Genomic DNA, 21,240 nt, shown 5'->3' with positions numbered 1-21,240 from the left:
ACTTGACAGCCAAAAAAGAAAAAACGTTCCAAAGCCACATCAACAGATTTAGAGACAAATTCAAGAAGGGCAGCTACGGCTCGAACAGCTGCAAAGCTGTTGCGCTGGTAAGAAGAATTGCTAGTCTCACTTTCTGATAAGCAGCTTTTCGATAATTATGAAGCAATTACCATTATTTTCAATTTGTACGCTACCCACAAATTGATGCTTAGCAGCTACCGGAGCAAACTGTTTTAGAAGGAGCTGGCGAGCTGGTGCAAGTAATACACCTCTTTAAGCAATTAGCTAGGAAATCCTAACAGGAAAAGATTTATTCTCAAGAGAACAACGAGAAACAGTAGTGGTATTTAAGTGTTTCAAAGTTAGAGCATGCATGAACCCAGAACTGTACGCCAGCGAAACGAAAACGATTCACTAGCAATGTATTATTTCAAGGAGCATTTAAATTATACTCTTTGCAGGTGAAGGAAGCTTAGGACCGTTCAAACGCCATTTCTCCTTCTTCTTTTTTAAGACCCAAATCTGCACATAACAAGATTGCGAGCGCATTAATTTGACTTCCCCTTTTCCCTTAAACTGACCTGTCTGCTCTGGATTCCTACCGCTTCTGGGAAGTTACGGAAGGAAGAGTTTTCCTCTTTCTGAGAAAGGCTGCTTGTCTTCATAGGACATTCTCCATCCTCTAACACGCGGAGCTTTTTAGACGACTGCTGTTTGGAGAAAGACACCAGAGTGATGTTATTGTGGTTTAAAGTTGCAAGTGAGGATTGGCTCTCTCTCAAACGGCTGGTGGTTTCCATTTCCATCCCCTCGTCAAATTTAAAACGCCAGCAAGCCAAGTGGAAAAAAGAAAATGCCTACAAGGAGCTATTCAGTATATCACTGCATCAACTCCCCCCACACACACACACACTATTTCCACACCCTTCTGTAAGCCTAGATTAACCCTCCTTGTCTTTTTCGTAACCTGTGGGCTGCGCTTGGCTGCGTACTTTTCCTCACAGCTTTGTGTCTTTCCCACCCATTGCCATCCTTTCACTCAGCAAGAAACAGCATTCGACACGACTCATCTCTGCACACGGCTCTCCCGTGTCCTCATTCAAGGCCGCCTTTCACAACTTTGTCAAACATGACCGGTATGAGGCAACCCGATGGATAATTAACTCTGCCGGCCAAGTTTCCACCTTCCTAAAGCGCACGTCCAAAGCATCGAGAAACTAGCCGCGGGCACATTATTTCTATTTATTTGCAGAGATCGGTTTTAAAATATGAGACAGAATACGTGCTGTGGCTTCGGTATTTCGCCAAGCAGCAGAGAACGCGCACCCTATGCAGAAGTATTTTGGCTGAAGACTCATCCTTAGGGCTGCCAGGTCCCTCTTAGCCACCGGCAGGATATTTTGGGGGCAGAGCCTGAGAAGGGCAGGGTTTGCAGAGGGGAAGGACTTCAATGCCTTAGAGTCTAATTGCCAAAGCGGCCATTTTCTCCAGGTGAGCTGATCTCTATTGGCTGGAGATCAGTTGCAATAGCAGGAGATCTCCAGCTAGTACCTGGAGGTTGGCAACCCTACTCATCCTTGAGCTGGCTGGCTCAGGCTAGCCTGATCTTGTCAGATCTCAGAAGCTAAGCAGGGTCAGCCCTGGTTAATATGTGGACAGGAGACCACCAAGGAAGTCCAAGGTTGTCTCACAGAGGCAGGCAATGGCAAACCTCCTCCGTTCATCCCTTGCATTTGACAATCCTACTGGGCCAAAAAGAAAGTGGAGAGACAGCAAGAGACATGTTCTGAGAAGCTTGTTCCAGCTCATTGAGTCTCTAGGTCCCATATTAGGCCCTTCAACAAAAAGTGCTGGCTGAAGAAGCCAAATTATTTTTGGTGAAAACGCAACTTATCCGGAAGGCGTTCCTGTGCTTCGTCCGTCTCATCATGCTCGGACACGCGTTCCAAAATTTTGTATAGAAGTGAATTTAGCCCTTGTTGCAATTGCTTACTCTGGCCAATTTCATGGAGACTTGTTAGTCTATTCTGAAATATCTTGTTTCAGCTTTTGGACTGCTTTGCTCATGTATATGTTCATTGTTGGTTTGTTTGTATGTTGTTTGCTCACTTATATTCACCATATGTATGTAGGGTGACACTTTGACACGTTTATGTTGTAACTTATCTAATAGTATTTTTGATATATTGATCATTGGCTATGTACTGTTTTTTTGTAGCAACCTCCAGGTGGTGGCTGGAGATCTCCTGCCATTAAAACTTATCTCCAGGTGATAGAGGTCAGTTCCCCTGGAGAAAATGGCCTCTTTGGCCAATGGACGCAAGGGCATTGAAGCCCCTCCCCTTCCCAAACCCCGCCCTCCTCAGGCTCCGTCCCAAAAACCTCCTGCTGGTGGTGAAGAGGGACCTGGCAACCCTATCGAAGAGAGCTGTGACTAGCCCAAAGTCACCCAGCTGGCCTTATGTGTAGGAGTGGAGAAACCAACCCGGTTCACCAGATTAAAGTCCACCACTCTAAACCACCGCTCTTAACCACTAAACCATACTGGCTCTCTAAGCATCTCCCACTTCAATAGCATCTTCCTTCAAGCTCCCTCCCCTTGCCCATCTAATTCACTAAATAAGGGCTGCTTCGCCCAACCTTGGAAGTGGGCAACTGGATTGACATTGGTTTTTAACCAACTATTTTGAATTTGCACACGGGAATAACTCTGCCAGACACTTAACTTGCCTACATCCCGCATATGAAATTTTCTATCAAAGAGTGAAGTAAAAGATGGGTGAAACATTTCAGAAAAATTCTAAAGGGAAGCAAAAAGCCTGCAGGTAGATACTCAGACAAACCATGAGAGAACTGAGTCCAGGGAATTTGCTCATCCTTATTTATACCAAAACCTGAAAGCCAAACAAAACAGAACCTTCCCGTGCTTGCGCTTCTGCCTTTGTGAACAGTAGGACCTAAACCCACACTCACAGGTGGTTTTTCTTTTTTGTGCAATAAATGAATATTTAGTTTTGTTGTGTGGGCTCTGCAAGTGTTCCTCAAGGCTTCGCTTCTGCTGCTGAAACTTCCCCAGCCCTCAAAGAACAGTATTTTTGTGTCTGGAAACATGATACAACCCCTCCAGTCACAACCACAATAGCAATGCTTAATGTGGAATGCGGATGTGGGAATGACACAGCACCTGCGGGATACTGGGAGACGTGGATGACAGTGGCTCTTTCCTTCTCCAGGAGAACCAGTTTGTGAATTTTAGTCTTCCTACTGAATTCTTGGGAGATGGTTATGTGCATCCCCCTTCTAACCAAGTTCTGGACACAAATGCATACGCAGTAAACCTTTGATGCACACAACCCCATTGTGGGGAACCTGGTGTTTTATTTTAACTTTTTAAACTGGAAGTCACACAATTCCCATCAGTGGACTGCATATCTAGCAACATTATAAAGGTCAGGAGTCAGAAAACAACTATCTTCCCATTATGCATGGATGAGATATAACATTATTAGCACCAGGGGGGAAATAAAAGATTTGAAAGACAGTATTGTGCAAAAGTTACTCAAAATGCAGGCTTAAATCAAGCATCAAGGCCCATAGAGTACTATTATACTAAACAATGCTGTTGTTTCACTATAACATTAGAAGAGCCCTGTCTGATCAGACTAGTGGTCCATCTAGTCCAGCCTGCTGTCCCACAAAGAGGCCTACTAGCTACTCTTGAGGACAAACAACAGGGCACACAGGCGGAGACCTTCCCCCGACGTTGCCTCCTGGCACTGGGATTCAAAAGTTTACTGCCTCTGAAGGTGGAGGTTCCCTTTAGTCTAGGGATGCCAAACTCCAGGTGGGTCCTGGAGATCTACCAGAATTACAGCTCATCTCCAGACTATAGAGATCATTTCCCCTAGGGAGAATGGATACTTTGGAGGGTGGACTCTTAGCAGATTAAGATGTTCTCCCACTGGTTTTTGAGTGTTATGATTTTTGATGTCAGAATTATACCTATTTATTCTCTTGCATAGGAACTGATCTATTTGTCTGATATAGAGAGTGGAAGGGCACTGTTGATACTTGATGGCCTATATAACGCGGGAAGATGAACAAGTGAATAAACCTAAGACAGTATGGCTGCTGTTGTTAGGTGCGGTGATTATGTTGTCAGAGTGAATACTGCCAGCCCTCCCATTTCACCTGCACACCCCTCACTCCCAGCCTGAATGTATGTATGAATACATATACCGTGTGTGTAACAACAAGAGCAAGTCCCACAAGGCAAGCAAAGAGCACAAACAGCAATCGCCATGTTTTGTGTCCCAATAAGGATCTTGCAGAAATGAACACCGCAAAGGATCATGCAACCGAGACCACAGCAAATGCTTCTAAGGAGGCTTTTTGGGGAGAAATCAAGAGTGTCAACTAGGCTTGTGCATTTTGATAAACCCGAACCGAAAAAAGCCATTTTGGTAAATTCTGGGTTTGGGTTTACCGAATGCCAAAACTTGGAGGGAAAGCCAAAGCCAAATTGACCATTCCCGAAAAAACAGGTGTTCATTTGGCGTTTCTGAGTTCAGCTTTCCCCAGGCTTTTTGAAGCTCGGGGGGGGGGGGCATTTCAATGGCCCATTGCGTTCAATGGTGGAAAAGTTTGCCAGGCTCCTCCATAGAGAAGCATAAGGAAGTTCGCAATAGAGAATCTGACTGCGGCCACCTCACTATTTCTTCTGTATGGGGGAGGATGGGGTGACTTCTTCCAGACCCCATAAAACCAGACCCCCGACCCAATCTTCACCAAACTTGGGGGTTCAGGCAAGGAGAGTCCCTTGCATGAATGCTGCAAATTTGGGGGCTCTACCTCAAAAATGCCCCCTCCAGGAGCTTTGCAAAAATCCCCATAGGTGCAAATGCCCAAATTATTTTGGGAAACCTGGAAATAAGCCAAATTCCCATATTTACTGGTGTGGGAATTCGGCTTATTTCAGGTTTACCGGGGGGGAAATTGGCCCCAACAAACTCGAACCTGAAATTTACTTTTTTTTTTTTTGCACAGCCCTAGTTCCAACAGAAGGAAATTAGCCACGCCAGACTAGAAAACAAAGACACCTCTCCTCGTATTATCTTTTACATGATATGTAATCCGTGACCATTAACACAATTCGGATGTTAAGTACCCTGTGACAGCCTAGAACCTCTGAATCAAATCTTTCAGTTGTTCCCAAAGTTCCTGCCAAATATGACTTAATGTCTTATCTCCTGTTTTGTAATTCTGAGTTCTAGTTCAATTAAGCACTTCCCTTCCTGCTGCCTTTCCCCTCTACCATTTAGTCAGCTCTATAGTTTTCTCCTGATAAGTTGCCCTGAGTATTCCTTTATCCTTTGTTGTAATCTTTGGTTCCCTGAAAAGAACCCGTTTTATCCTACAGGCCAAACACAGTATAACTAGCCTAGCTTTAGAGCCAGTAATCTGAGTCTGACTTGGCTACAAACTAGGGATGCCAGCCTCCAGTTGGGACCTGGGAATCCCCCAGAATTACAGCTCATCTCCAGACTACAGGGATCAGTTCCCCTGGAGAAAATGGATGCTGTGGAGGGTGGACTCTGTGGCATTGTACCTGGATCTGGCAACCCCAATCCCCTACCCCCCCCCGCTGGCCGGGGGCCAGGGGAGACCTGGCAACCCTACTACAAACTGGACTGCAACACAGGCTCTCAACATACTGGATTTCTCCTCCTTTCATCCAGTTTCGTCACAGACTAGGACAAGTACATCTGTGCTCCCCATCTTGATCCCTTTATTTGTAAACCACACAGAGAGCTGGGACTTTACTCCTCTCTGCTATTTAGGCCTCCACATCTGGAAGACTGGACACCTCTGTCCCAACAGATTCAATTTCTCCTCTGTCCTATTTCCTCATTTTCTCCACATTTACAACTTTAGCTTAAAGGTAACTCCTGTTCCAGATTGGAGTAGCTCTGGTCAAGTTGTTCTATGTGCTTTTAGTATTTGCCAATATTTGCTTAGGATAAGTCGTCCCCCCCACACACACACACTATTGTACAAATCCCTCAAACTCCAGATATTCCTTTTAAAATCTTTAAATCGGATCTCTGTCATCCTTTTCCTACTAAAAATTTTCTACTAGCAGCCACCTCATCAGGTAAAAGATCCTGGTTTTCTGTTCCCAGCAGCAACACCCAAGCCAATTCCCCACTGCAGTCTCACATGTTTGTGGGGGTGTGGTTACATGAATATGGAGACTTTTTAGAAAAGTTCTTCTATGTTAATTTGTCCCTCTCCTCCTTTTTCCACACATTATTTGGTTGTTATTATCTGGTTGCACTCATTCATGACTTCCTTTCTCGATCTTCAAGGGGACTCTTACCTCACACATTGAAAAACTGTGGCTAAACAACACGTTCACCCAAAGCTACCTCTCCCAAGCCCTCGAACACAAATGCCTTTCGAGAGCACCCAGAGAACACATTTCTGACACAGATAATAAAATCTAACATTAGACTGGCAGAATACTCTGCCCCACCAAGTAATGATCAGCTCAGCAGTCCACTATAGAGTCTAGTGGTAGCTAAATAAAGATTTTATTTTGTGACACTGGAATCTGTGAAGAGGTGGGTTCTAGGCCACGAAAACCCATGCTGAAATAAACTATTGTCAATCAGTTTTAGCAAAAAAATTAACAGGAGCGAAGCCTTAAAATACTAACTAATATGGTTACTCCTCTGGAACGGGACGAAACAAGAGGGGGGAAATGACCCAACCGAAAAACAGTCGGGTACCCGCCTGCGTTCCTCCCCAACCCTTCCTTCAGAGAGCTTGGGATATTGGGCCTTCCGTTCCCTCTTCACAACAACCCTGTGAGGCAGGCCAGGTTGAGAGACGTGACTGGTCTAAGCAAGCTCCTCAGCTGAGTGGAGATTGCCCACTTCCACAGGCCTTCCAGGTGGAACTCGGAGCAAAACCCACATGTGTTATACCACAAATATGACTAGCCTGACCTTGAAGGCGGGCGGGGGGGGGGAGCTCATTTCTAATCCCTTGGTTCCACTCACAATGAAAGCATCTTAAAAGTGTTCTAAACAATCAAACTGCAACCTGACCCAGGGGACCTAAGCACAAACCTGAGGGAGAGAGGCTTTGTTCAAGATGGCACACAAAGGAAACACGATCAGGTTGAGCGTGAGCGTTAGAAGGAACTAAAGGGAAGGTGAGAAGTTTACCGTGGAGAAGCACATCTAATCTCCTGCCCCACAAAACAATGACCAGGCTGAGTCACAAGGTTAGCAGAATGGACTCGGTATCCCCATTTCGGCCTTCGACCAAGAAAGGGAAAGCTCCTTGATTCAAATAAAGCACTTTATTTCCTATATCCACTCCTACTTTGGAGCAACCGCTGCCAAAGCCTCTGCTCCTATTGACCAAGTTAATGCGATGCCAATGTGACAGAAGAATAAAACAGACAGTGCAGTGCCTTCCTTAGGGATGCTCACAGTCACAAGCAGTTTCCTCTGAGGGATAAAAGTGGTTACTTTAGCTGGAATTAAAACTGAAGACTGGCCCTAAGGGATGGAACTGTTTTGGCAAGAGGTCCCAGGAGACAGGACTCAGGACTAGGGTTTACCATTTCCATGCTATCTAAAAGAAAGCTGCCTTTTAGTTCATGAATAAAAACTTTCAGCAATCAAGTCTCGGTAGTTCTCAAAATCTCGAGAAAAAAAAAAAAAAAAGGAACAGCCGGCCAACTGGTTTTTAAAAATTCGGAAACAAACACCCAAATTAACCTCTTCAGCTAGGCCCAGGGTGCTGGTTTCACAGGCATTTTTTGCAAGCCTTAAAAAAAAAACTCCGCACAAACACTTGGGCAATACACGTGTAAAAGAAGATTGTACATGTCTAGCCATCCTGGACCATAATTTTTTTTCATGAAATATAAGCACAATTCCTTTAACTCAAGATAAACACAAAATGAGACATCTTTCAAGAACCCTAGAAACCTTGATCAAACTGAGGATAGTGCCATCCTAAACAGTTATACCCATTGGTTTTAGAAGGGCGCAACTCTACTTAGGATGGCTCTGTTAATGAGCTTGGACCACTACTGTGAAGCAGCTTTACCTACTTCGTAGCACTCCTGTGTAAAAAGCTAATTCACATGTGCTGCTCTGAGCTCCTGAAAGGGATGCAAATGGGATTAATTTCACAAATTAAAATGGTTCCCGCACTACGTTTTCCTCAGCCCAATTGAATCCCTGCAACGTTTATAAAAACAAAACATAGCAGTGACGCTACATCCATTCTTGGTTTTGTACCACTCCGTCCTTCACCAGCATGATCTCTGCAACTGTGATCCTCAAACCGTTTGCTACTCTTCACCAACCTGATATATTTCCCTCGCTTTAACCAAGTTTACAGCTGAACCCTTATACCTCTTTCCTCAGAACCCAGTCACACCAAGGTCAAGGAGACTTACTCCAGAATAATTGCTTAGGACCACAGCCCCGACCCTGGGACAACCCATCAGCACACAACACAGCTCCCATTCTTTGTGCTGTACGAGAAATCTTAACTGGGCACCCATAAACTTACTTTGTATTTGAATAATCTAAAGCTTCTGCGCTCCAATAGATTCCCAGGCATTTTGGAAGCGGAGCGTTCGCGCTACTGTAGTTCCCCCGGGGGTTGTCAGTGTAGTACACAATGCATATCATGAGAAAAGCAAAGCCAACGACTTTGGCCACCAGGACTTCCAAACCACATGACGATCACGGGAATGTACTTATACCCAATTAATCTAGTTTAATTTATTACTTACCAAGCTGACTGCATGAAAACTGACTATATAAGTTTTGTTCCGAGATGATACAAACTTCTCCTGTGCCGGCAACCAGCTCCACATGAATAGCTTTCCCTGTGTTGTGCTCCCCCCCTTTTTTTTTCTACAGTTGCTCTTTGACTTCCTAAAAGCAAAGCTTACAAACCTGGGCCTGTAGTCATTCTGCGCAAGTGGACAAACAGCAGCTCTCTGATGTTTAAAGTAATAAATGTACTGTTGAACTAAGATGTCACGTGTTCTGGGGCCCTTCCGCTCTGCCACATTTATAAAATTAAAAAACGTAGCAGTTAACGTTACATCCATTTTTTGGTCTTGTACCAGCATGATCTCTGCAAACCCTTTAAATTCAGAATTGATATGGAACACCAGCATCGAGAGCCATAATGGCAAATTACACACAGACAAATCAAATTTGCACACCGTCCCCAGTCTAGAGATCAATGGGTTAATGTGCTTCCCCACATACTGACACATTACCTACTTTGTTCAAGTAAGCAAAAGGGTGGCTGAAAGCATAGCAAAATTGTGACTGTGGACTTAACCAGTGTGGATAGTATGTATTATCTGTTTGCAGGTTATCTACTTATGTAATATCATTTTTTTTCATTGTTTAAGATACTGTGTCTAATATTTTATGCTCTTTCAGATTTCTGTAATCCTAGTCCTATTACGCTGTTTATCAGATGACTCATCTTATTGATTGCATTGATTTACGCTGGGTAATCTGCCGTGAATCCCAGTGAGAAAGGCAGACCATCAACAAATCAGATCTACTGGGTTGCCAACCTCCAGGTGGGGCCTGGAGATCTCCCAGAATTAGATTTGATCTCTAAACAACAGAAATTGGCTCCCCTGGGGGGAAAGGCAGGTTACGAGGGTAGACCCCACAGCATCACATCCCTGCTGATTCCCCTCCCCAAACTCTGCCTTCCCAGATCTCCACGAATTTCTCATGCCGGAGTTGAAATCCTACTTGCATGACTAGGTGGGTGCATGCTAAGGATACAAACTGCAAGGCTCATCTTTCTTAGATTTCCAGGCACTCTTGAGTAGCCCTACAATTGTTATCTACTATGAGTACTCCCCCATAACTACAAGTAGGGTTGCCAACCTCCAGGTACTAGCTGGAGATCTCCTGCTATTACCACTGATCTCCAGCCGATAAGAGATCAGTTCCCTTGGAGAAAGTGTCCGCTTTGGCAATCGGACATTATGGCATTGAAGTCCCTCCCCTCCCCAAACCCTGTCCTCCTCAGGCTCCGCCCCAAAAACCTTCCGCTGGTTGTGAAGAGGGACCTGGCAACCCTAACTACAAGGGATGTGGTAAGAAGAAGAGTTGGATTTTATACCCTGATTTTCTCTACCTTTAAGGAGTCTCAAACCGGCTTACAATCACCTCCCCTCCCCACAACAGACACCTTGTGAGGTAGGTGAGGCTGAGAGAGTTTGGAGATAACTGTGACTGTCCCCAAGGTCATCCAGCAGGCTTCATGTGAAAGAATGGGGAAACCAACCCAGTTCTCCAGATTAGAGTCTGCCGCTCTTAACCACTACACCACGCTAGCTCTCAATGTGGGGAGGAAAGTTTTTCAGTGCTTTATTTTTGCTACAAGAAAAATTTCCATTTCTACACATTGTTTCATAGAAATTAAGAATAACGAATGGATGCCATTGGCGGTTTCAAAGTTGCAATTCATGTTTTTTTGGAGTGATTATTCCTAAGAATAATCCTACACATACGATTTATTATTACTTTGTGTGTGGGGGTGACTTATGGCGGCCCCTTGGGGTTTTCAAGGCAAGAGACGTTCAGAGGTGGTTTGCCATTGCCTGCCCCTGTGTCACACACCTGGTATTCCTTGGAGGTCTCCCATCCAAATACTTGCCAGGGTCGAGGGTGAAAGTGTGTGACTGGCCCAAGGTCACCCAGCAAGTTTCCATAGCAAAGTGGGGATTGGAACTGGGTTTCCCATGTCCTAGTCCGACACCTTAACCACTTCACCATGCCACAATACATACAAAAAATCCCAGTTTCAAAAATCAGGATATGAATTCACCAAATGACTGTGCAGGTCAATTCCAAACTCATGTATTCCCCCCCACAGCTCCAAGTTCTCCTCTCTTTTTCCACCCCCCTGTCTTGTCTCCCAAACAGACTTCTTTTTAAACCCTATCAGACCCCTCCCATTCTATCTGATGAAACGTTGCTGGCCAGGCTCCATAAGGCTCCCTAAGACTTTACTGATTATACAACCAGGTCCTGGTCCTTTTGTTCCATTGACTACCCCACATCAACACACGGAAAATCTTGAACTGCCGCCTTCTGCTCACTGAAAAGGAGGCTTTACATTAACCTCGGCAATGCAGAGTGCAAATTAAAAATGTACCTTACAAAGTTTTGATTTTTTTAAAAAACTTTATTTAAGAAAAGCCACTTCTTCATAACATGATAAACAAAAATATAGAAATAAACAGAAACAGGTATATATTACAGTAAAACCAGCAGTGTTGACTGATATGGAAAAGCGGTAGGTGTAATTTAAATGCTATTGAAGAAAAGAAAGTCACATTCTTGGTTGTCTACTTAACAGGTACCAATTATAGCATCAGCACCAGTCATTGTCTGAGAAAAATGGTGTTTGGACAGCAACAGGTTCTGCTTTTTTTTTTTTTGTACAGGCACATTGCACAGGACAGAACAGGCCCCAAAGGGAAGATACTTTAGGTTCAGCAACATCACAGATTCTCACGAGCAACCCTACATGTTTGAGAAGCCCATGAGAAGTAAAAAAATCTATTAAGGAAAGATGTGGAATACATGTGGCAAAATAAACAAGAGCTTGATTAACAGACAGCTTATTAATTGTTCCAAACTTTAAATTTAATTTCACTAGCTACTCAAAATTGCACCATCTTTCTGTTTTGAGTTTTTAAAATACAGATATCTGTGGCTAATTGTCTTTTCAACACTCTTTTCCCAACCGTGCTGTTCAACAGCTTTGTACAATTCTACTGCCCCATATAAAATATTAAACAGGAAAATAAAATTCAAGTCTGATAACATCTTAAAGATAAGCAAATTTTCATGAGTCAAAGCTCACTTTGTCAGATACAAATGAGAATAAAGATTCTTCAACCCTTATATTTAGATCAGAACATAAGAGGAGTGTTATAAAGAAGGTTCATTTGGATTCAGGATAGGGAATCAACCATCTGACACAGTCACGAATCATTCTATAGCTCAAAAGTAGTCATCTCATTCTCCTGCCCTTCTTCCAGAAACTCACATTCACTACCAGTGCTCAAGAGACTGAATGTAGTAAAGTCTGGTGAGAATAATCTCTCAGCCAGTTCATGTATGTATGAATTTTTAAAAGGACTAGTTTCTTGCAAAATTATGAAATCTTCTCTACCCAGATTTTTAATGTAAAATATTAATGTATATTCTCTCTCAAGTTCTATAGACCATAGTTGAAACAAGATTTAGAACAATCCCACATAAAATTGGCCTTCAGAAACCTTTTTGCAACTTGTAAGGGAGGAGCTACTCTGATTTCCACATCAGAGGTCACTCCAGCTCCTCGGAACAACCGCTTAACTACAGTAATTTTTTTGCTCCAAACGTAATGATCGAAACAGGCGAACCAGCAAAGAGATTCATATAGTTTCGCACCATTAACACTTTTGACAAAATCCATAAATGATATGTGAATTCTATTTGTGCCTTATTTGAAACTAGGCTATTATGTTACAGGCACATGGTATAAATGAAAATCATTATTTTTTTAAAAAAAATAATCCAATATGGATTTGTGTTAGCCATCCTGGACTGCCAAAAAAAACAAATAAGTGGGTTCTAGATCAAATCAGGCCTAAATTGTCCCTAGAAAATGACTAAACTGTGGCTATCATACTTTGAGAAGACAAGAGTCACTGGAAAAGACAATAAGGCTAGGAAAAAAGGAGGACCCAACATGACAAAGATTGACTCTATAAAGCACTGGTTCCCAACCAGGGGTCCGCGAGAACTAAATTAAGGTCCGCGAAACAAAGTTATAAACCCATAACAAATTAATATTTTCAATTAAAAGTTCACTATTATAAAATATATATATTCAAATATTATTCTAAGTTTAATGTTTAACTAACAGTTATGATTAAAGTTTATTTTCAAATTCTCAGAATTTTTATTTTGAACCTTGAGGTCCCTGCACCGAACAAAAAAGTCCTAGTGGTCCCTGGTCAAAAAAAGGTTGGGAACCACTGCTATAAAGGGAGCCAGACTCTATAAAGCTTGAAAGAACTGAGCAAAGGCTGTTTTGGGAAGACATTGATTCATAGGCTCGCCATAAGTCGGAAGCGACCTGACGGCATTTTACACACACATATCCACAGTTCGCAGCACTAGTACTTACACGAAAATGCCTTGGAGCCCATAGGAAAATAAAGATACGCCTCCACTTAGGCAGCAAAGTTACTCTTTAAATTGGAGTGACGTTCGCTGATTGGCTACGCGAACGAAGCCTCGTTGGTTCATTGGCTACTTTTTCTGCGGGCGCTCTGGGACGGCGACATAGACACCCGATTGGCTTTCCGCCTTGTTCCTCTCCGCTTCCATGAGCCGCCCACAAACGCTCCTTCCACTCTATGATGCCGACTTGGATGTAAGAAAACGCGCTCGCCTGATCATAGAGAAGGAAATGCCAGGGCGACGCAGGTGTGCTGTATTTCCGGGAGCTGCATTTCGTCTCGCGAGAGAGGGTGAAAGGCGCGATGTGTTTACATGCAGCGACGCGCTGGCTTTGCTAATTTATGTGAGAATTGTCCAAGATCACGTTGTAAACGACTAAAGAAACGTTTCAAAATTGCGCGCCAGGCAGCTTTCCAGTAAACGTCAAAATCACATAATGGAGCCGTATCAATTGAGAAGATCTGGGAGAATAATTTTTTAAATATTTATTTGCTTCGGTTTTTGTTAAATCATGGTAGCCATTGATGAAAGGCATCTCAAGGAATGGGTTCTGTTCACGAAAGCTTATGCTGGAGTAAAAGCGTGTCAAGTTTCCAAAGTGACACAATGCTGTTGTTTATTATCATGGACTGACGACGAGTCCTTCCAGCCAACTTGAAACCGGCCCGTCTAACAATGCCACCCTAAGCAGATAATTCGCAGGAGCTGTGGCTCACGAAAGCTCATACCCTACCAGAAAATATTTTGGTTAGTCTTTAAGGTGCTACTGGGCTCTTGCCCTTTTTTCCCCTATAGGTTAGTGGGGGTGGTGAGCAGCGGCTGCTGCCCACAGGAGACCCTGCAGAAGTCCAGGGTCATCCGCGCATCTGATGAAGTGGAGCGCAGACTTAACGCAGGGATAACAGCGCCATCCTAAAGGACACTTTAGAACCTCATGCACAGTGGGTGGCCGTGTTAGTCTGTCTGCGGTAGTAGAAAAGAGCCAGAGTCCAGTAGCACCTTGAAGACTAGCAAAAATATTTTCTGGCAGGGTAGGAGCTTTCGTGAGCCACAGCTCACTTCTTGAGATACAGCTAGAATGTGAATCCATCTGTCTTTAAGTAGAGGAGAGTGAATTCTTCTACTTACATACTAATGCTTGTCTGAATTAGTATGTGAATCCATCTGTCTTTAAGTAGAGGAGAGTGAATTCCTCTACTTACATACTAATGCTTGTCTGAATTCACTCTCCTCTAAAGACCGATGAATTCACATTCTAGCTGCATCTGAAGAAGTGAGCTGTGGCTCACGAAAGCTCCTACCCTGCCAGAAAATATTCTTGTTAGTCTTTAAGGTGCTACTGGGCTCTTGCCCTTTTTGACGACTGCAAACAGACTAACACGGCTACCCACTGTGAATTATAGGGGAAAGATGGCGTCCAAAGCAACCAGGAAGTCCCGCCTCCAGGCACAGGAACGGGAAGTCCGGCGCTTGGCGAAGGGGGAGCCGCTGAGCGGCAGCGGGCGAGGCGGGCCGAGAGTAGCGAAGCCGCTGCGGTTGTGGCCGCCCAGATGGCCTCTTCTCCCCTTGGGTGCTGGTCGCTGCTCAGGTGAGAGCTGCTAACCTGCGTGGCTGGACGGCGCCTGCCGAGGCGGATGGTTCCCCTTCCCCTTTTCCAGGACCTCCGGAGCGCTCCCTGTCAAATGGGTGGGCCATCCCTGGGCTGGTTCGGAAAGCCCACGCCGGGCTGGTTCTAACACTTGTGCCCTTCACCCCCACCCCAATACATGAATTTCCATTATGGAGGCAAATTTGGGCGGGGGGACTGTTAGTGTAATGCCCAAATATAAGGGCTGGTATAAAATGAAGGAAATGGAGTTTTTCTTAAGAATGATCCTGAGTCTGATTAAGGACTAAACAGAGTGATTCTTGTCGAAGGCTTTCACGGTTCTTGTAAGTTCATTGGTTCTTGTGGGTTATCCGGGCTGTGTGACCGTGGTCTTGGTATTTTCTTTCCTGACATTTCGCCAGCAGCTGTGGCAGGCAGCTTCAGAGGAGTAACACTGTCCTTCAGTGTTACAGAGACACTGTCCTTCGGTGTTACTCCTCTGAAGATGCCGGCCACAGCTGCTGGCTAAACGTCAGGAAAGAAAATACCAAGACCACGGTTACACAGCCCGGATAACCCACAAGAACCAACAAAGTGATTCTTGTAGGTTATCCGGGCTGTGTGACCGTGGTCTTGGTATTTTCTTTCCTGACGTTTTGCCAGCAGCTGTGGCAGGCATCTTCAGAGGAGTAACACCATATTAACATACCACACCCTCATTGGCACATTATCTTGATACTTACAGGACAATGATTAGCACATTACCTTTGATACTTTTTGCAGGACAGTGATTCAGCTCAAACCCAACCCCCTTTCTGACTATATATTACTCTTCCTACACCCTTGACACTGAGAGACACGGTCCTTCAGTGTTACTCCTCTGAAGTTGCTGGCCACAGCTGCTGGCGAAACGTCAAGAAGGAAAATACCAAGACCACTGCTCTTAACCACTACACTACACTGGCTCTCAAAAAAGAAGAGCTGGTTTTATACCCCAATTTTTGTTACCTTTTAAAGACATTCAAACCGGCTTACAATTGCTTTTCCTTCTTCTCCCCAGCTTGGCCACTTAACAGGGAGAGAAAGGTAGTCTGTGGATAATCATATCTTAGAATCGGTACCACTAGCGTCATCTAGTCCAACCCCCTGCACAATGCAGGAAATTCACAACTACCTCCCCCCGCCACCAGTGACCCCTACTCCATGCCCAGAAGATGGCCAAGATGCCCTCCCTCTCATCATCTCCCTAAGGTCATAGAATCAGCATTGCTGACAGATGACTATCTAGCCTCTTCTTAAAAACCTCCAGAGAAGGAGAGCCCACCACCTCCCGAGGAAGCCTGTTCCACTGAGGAATCGTTCTAGCTATCAGGAGGCTTCCTAATGTTCAGCTGAAAACTCTTTTGATTTAATTTCGACCCATTGGTTCTGGTCCGACCTTTTGGAGCAACAGAAAACAACTTGGCACCCTCCTCTATATGACAGCCCTTCAAGTACTTGAAGATGGTTATAATATCCCCTCTCAGTCTTCTCTTCAGGCTAAACATCTAAACATACCCAGCTCCTTCAACCTTTCCTCATAGGACTTGGTCTCCAGACCCCTCACCATCTTTGTCAACTACTTTCATAGTGGAAGCTGGCTTCTGCTCCCTACTGGTGGCTGTCCACCCATAGAAACCTTAAGAACTCGTTCTTGCTGGGCTCCTTAATAAATACACTTCATTGGCTTTTAAGAATGGTTCATACGTTCAGCTTATCTCCTTTCTTGTTTCAGGTTGCTGCACTCCTTGGCTATCCCTGCACTGATACTTAGTGGAGTTCTATGTATCTGTCTGTTGCTGCTCCTATGGGGTATGCGGCTGTGGCTCCAACAAAGGAAAAACAAGTTAATCCCCCCAGGGAAAGATGGAAAAAGGCCATGTGTGGTTGCATTTTTCCATCCGTATTGTAATGCAGGTGGTGGAGGGGAGAGAGTCTTATGGTGTGCTCTACGAGCTTTGCAGAATAAGTAAGTGAACATTACTTTGTAATACCAGTGTATGGTTTTTGCATTTATCGCTGTAGCTTTCTAAGGTGACATTCCACATCTAAAAACCTTGCTATAATTGAGTTATGTTTTCATTTTAAAAATTATTTTCTTATTGTCTGTATTACATCTTAGGTTGGTCCTTAAGTGCAAAACAAATCACTAACCTGCGTGTGCATTTGTGTCTGAAACCTGCAGATCAGTTTCAGCATTTACGCTTAGAAAAAAATTAATGTAGAAAAATGCAGTTCTTACAGATGATTGGTACTAGTTTACAAACACAGTATTAAGTGTAACCTCATAAATCTCACAATACAGATTCTGTTTTGTCAAACAGCACTTATTTACATAGTCTCAGTGGTCATAATCTAGAGAGCTCAGTTAATTGTCCCCAAGATTTTCATGTGCACAACAGCAATATGCTGCAGAGTCTGAAACCTGTCTTTTTTTTTGGGTGGGGGGGGGGTTGAAGCTCAGGCTTTTGGTTATGAGAATTTATTTATCTACTTACTTTATTGATAACCCACCTTTCTCTTCAGTGGGGACCCAAAGCTGTGTGCATCGTTCTTCCCTTTCTCCATTTTATCTCACACCAACCCCGGAGTAGTATCTGGAAGACCCAAGTTTGAGTCCCCATTCTGCCATGGAAGCTTGCTGGATGACTTTGGATCAGTCGCATACACTGAGCCTAACCCGCCCCATAGGGTTGTTGAGAAGATAAAATGGGGAAGGACAGAATGTTGTAAGCCACTCTGGGTCCCCAATTAAAAGAAAAGCGGCATATAATTGAAATAAATAACATGGATAAATAATAAATTTGGGGAGGGGTCATGGCTCAGTGGTAGAGCATCTGCTTGGCATGCAGAAGGCCCCAGGTTCAATCCCTGGCATCTCCAGTTAAAGGGAGTAGGCAAGGAGGTGATGTGAAAGACCCCTGCCTGAGACCCCGGAGAGCTGCTGCCAGTCTGAGTAGACAATCCTGACTTTGATGGACCAAGGGTCTGATTCAGTATAAGGCAGCTTCATGTGTTAAACATAATAAGTACCATATACCTGTTTAGTTACTACTATTAAGTCAAAGTTTTCAAATTACAGGGACTTTGATGTAATTAAAGTTAATATTAAAAGAATAACAAGGCTTGGGTTTTCATTTATTCTTTTGTAGTACACCAATATGCTTAATTCTTTTGTAGTACTCCAATGCACTTAATTCTTTTGCTATCAACTTTTTATGGAAGTTACTCGGTTTTTGTTGGCGAAATCACTGGGGATGGCCTGTTGTTCTTCCAAAGCATTGTGCAGCCTTAATTCCAATTTCATCTAGCCATTTAAAATTGACTGAAAAAGCTAAGAGGGAAAAAAAGGTTCAGTTGTACTTGTACACTAAATGTTTTCACAGAAAAGTCTGAACAATAAACTGTGTTTTATGTTCCAGGTACAAAGATGCTTCCTATATTGTCTATACGGGTGATACCGGTGTCACAGCTGAGAACATTCTCCAGGGTGCTTACAGGCGATTTAACATCAGACTGAATCAACCTGTGAAGTTTGTGTTTTTGAAAAAGCGCTACCTTGTGGAAGCTTCCCTTTACCCGTATTTCACTCTGCTGGGGCAGAGTTTGGGTTCGGTGGTTCTGGGCTGGGAAGCTCTTGTGAAGTGTGTTCCCGACGTTTACATTGACTCCATGGGCTACGCCTTCACGCTTCCTCTCTTTAAATATTTAGGAGGTTGTCAAGTTGGATGTTATGTTCACTACCCGACCATCAGTATTGATATGCTTTCTGTGGTTAAGAATCAGAATGCCAGATTCAATAATGCCACCATCATTGCAAAAAATCCCCTGTTAAGTAAACTGAAACTTGTATATTATTACCTTTTTGCTTTCGTGTATGGGCTAGTTGGGTCTTGTGCCGATGTTGTCATGGTTAATTCTTCGTGGACACTCGGTCATATTGTTTCCCTTTGGCGGTGTGGCTTTTACCCCAACACTGTATATCCACCTTGTGATGTTCAGGCATTCCTGGATATTCCTCTATGCAAGGAAAAGAGCACCGCAGGGCATACTATTGTTTCGGTAGGCCAGTTCAGGCCAGAGAAGGACCACCCTTTGCAGATCAGAGCCTTTGCTAAGTTGTTGAAGAAGATTGAAGGGCAGGAGGCGCTACCAAAACTTATTCTGGTTGGGGGCTGCCGTAACCAAGAAGATGACCAACGTGTAAATGAACTTAAAAAGCTCTGTCAAGAACTGGGCGTGGAGAAAAGGGTGGAATTCAAAGTCAACATTCCATTTGAAGAACTAAAAACCCATCTAGGAAATGCAACCATTGGTCTTCACACCATGTGGAACGAACACTTTGGAATCGGTGAGTATTTCTGCATAAGATCTGGCACGATACTACACAAAAGTTCTCTCTTATGGCCTGTGCTTGTTCTACAATCCTGGATTCTAAATGGTGAGAATGCTGGCTTGCATGACAAGCACAAACCAGTTTGTCATTTTGGATGGAAAGCTAAACTATAGGTTGGCCTAAAGAAAATTAATCATTGTGCCATGAACACAGAGAGTAGGGCTTGCACAAGCAAGCCTGAAGATCCTTCAGGGCTTGCCCAAGGAGTGCTAAACTCTTTTTTGCCATTCCATTGGAACCAAGTCCTTTGACCTGTTTAGAAAGTTGTCCGTATTCTTTCTCACTAAGAGAAACGGGCCCCATGAAACGTGTATCACCTTATCTACAGGTTGTAGAGGTTATTCTTTTCAGCAAAATGGCGCCCATTTCCTATGCTAAGGAACTACAACAACATTGCATGCTGGGTACACAGCATTTAAATATTAATGATATTTTTTCTAGTGCTTTTAAGCCTAATGTATTTTTGTAGAATCGTGAAAGATTGAGCCACTTTGCTGTGATAGTTTTCTGCCTGTGTGGAGGTACAGGAGAGCATCCTTTCTTAGTGAGAAAGGCGGCCTGCAAATAAAGTAAATACATAAATGCTTCTTCCCACTGGGACAGGATGCAGGACAATAAACAACTTTTTGTAACCAACTTTTTTGTAACTTTTTGTGGGGGCACCCTCCTTCTCCTTTGGCAGCATCAGCTGGCAAATAGTCTACAAACAGATGAACTTTAGCAAGTTCTGAGGTAAAGGAGGCAGAATGATCTCGGCGAAGGCAGGAACAGAACTGCCAAAGGAGAAGCTTTCTCTCAGTGGTGACTGCAGAACACTGTGTGTTGTCCTAAGGTGTACGAGCACCCTTCTGTCAAGGGTGTCCTCCTCCTTCTCCTCCAAGTGAGAAGTATTAATTCACAACAGTTCATTTTGCTTTTTTAACAGGAATTGTCGAATGCATGGCAGCGGGCACAATTATACTTGCTCACAACTCCGGAGGCCCCAAACTGGACATTGTGGTGCCCTATGAAGGGAATATTACTGGATTTCTGTCAGAAAATGAAGATGACTACGCAGATACCATGGCTCATATCTTTTCACTGTCTCCTGAAAAAAGACTGGAAATCAGACAAAATGCTCGTCTGTCTGTAAAGAGATTTGCTGAACAAGAATTTGAGGAAACATTCCTATTATCAGTGGAACAATTCTTTAAATAAAAATGTTATTTATGTATCTGGACACACCTGAGGGATTATGGTGCAATGTTTATTTTGTCTTTATTAATTATATTGTGCAACAAGTTTTTCAGATACATACTGGCTTCAGTGCAGGGATAGGGATAGCCCATAACAATTTAGCATGGTATGCTATAATCTTAACATTCGTATTTTATATAATATAAGTACAGATAAAGTCATGCATAATATATGCTTCAGGACATCTGTTAAGATCGCAGTGTTACCAAATAAGCAGCAGTTTTGCAAGGAGGTAGTTCAGCTTGTTTGTGTGTATAGCTAAAAGTTAGTTTAATTTTTCAATTAACTTTTTATGGTATCAAGCCCCAAATCTACTTTTGACTGGAAATTATTCTTACCATTAAATTGGACACCACCTTCCTGAAGTGTATTAATGCCAAACTATTATTGAAATAAGTAATCAATGAGATCCCTGCCCCCCGCACACATACACACTGCAATAGTCAATACATGAAGATTGTATTCTGCTGGACAATATAGCTCGGCCCAGCCAAAAGTCCTATCACTGAAGGCTGCAGTATCTAAATTGGTTAGAACAATCAACTTCCAATTTTGGAAAACAATATGAAATACTTGATAAACTAGAGAAATTGGGGACTGAAATGTTTCAACATAAAAAACCGGCACGGAGTTAATGCAAGAAAGTAGTAACTTCAGAGACAGGA

At 43.5% G+C, this 21,240-nt stretch overlaps 1 protein-coding gene across 1 annotated transcript; it reads left to right on the top strand.

Moving 5' to 3' along the window:
• The first annotated feature begins 13,461 nt into the window (after positions 1–13,461).
• Positions 13,462–20,536, top strand: ALG11 (ALG11 alpha-1,2-mannosyltransferase). The gene is made up of 5 exons (XM_056856884.1): positions 13,462–13,659; positions 14,720–14,904; positions 16,679–16,912; positions 18,366–19,294; positions 20,265–20,536. The coding sequence occupies exons 1-5, from the start codon at positions 13,462–13,464 to the stop codon at positions 20,534–20,536; spliced, it is 1,818 nt and encodes a 605-aa protein (XP_056712862.1).
• Positions 20,537–21,240: the final 704 nt, after the last annotated feature.

The sequence above is a fragment of the Euleptes europaea genome, chromosome 10 (assembly GCF_029931775.1).
Source record: "Euleptes europaea isolate rEulEur1 chromosome 10, rEulEur1.hap1, whole genome shotgun sequence".
Lineage (NCBI taxonomy): Eukaryota > Metazoa > Chordata > Lepidosauria > Squamata > Sphaerodactylidae > Euleptes > Euleptes europaea.
The sequence above is the reverse complement of the archived record's forward strand: the minus strand, read 5'-3'. Positions and strand labels throughout refer to the sequence as shown.

What these genes read in the sequence shown, in the direction of transcription:
- ALG11 (XM_056856884.1), top strand. Translation starts at nt 13,462, where the DNA reads ATGAGCCGCCCACAAACGCTCCTTCCACTCTATGATGCCGACTTGGAT. An exon ending in CGCTGGCTTTGCTAATTTAT is followed by an intron (nt 13,660 to 14,719) that starts GTGAGAATTGTC and finishes TGTGAATTATAG; the next exon opens with GGGAAAGATGGCGTCCAAAG. An exon ending in CTACGAGCTTTGCAGAATAA is followed by an intron (nt 16,913 to 18,365) that starts GTAAGTGAACAT and finishes TTTATGTTCCAG; the next exon opens with GTACAAAGATGCTTCCTATA.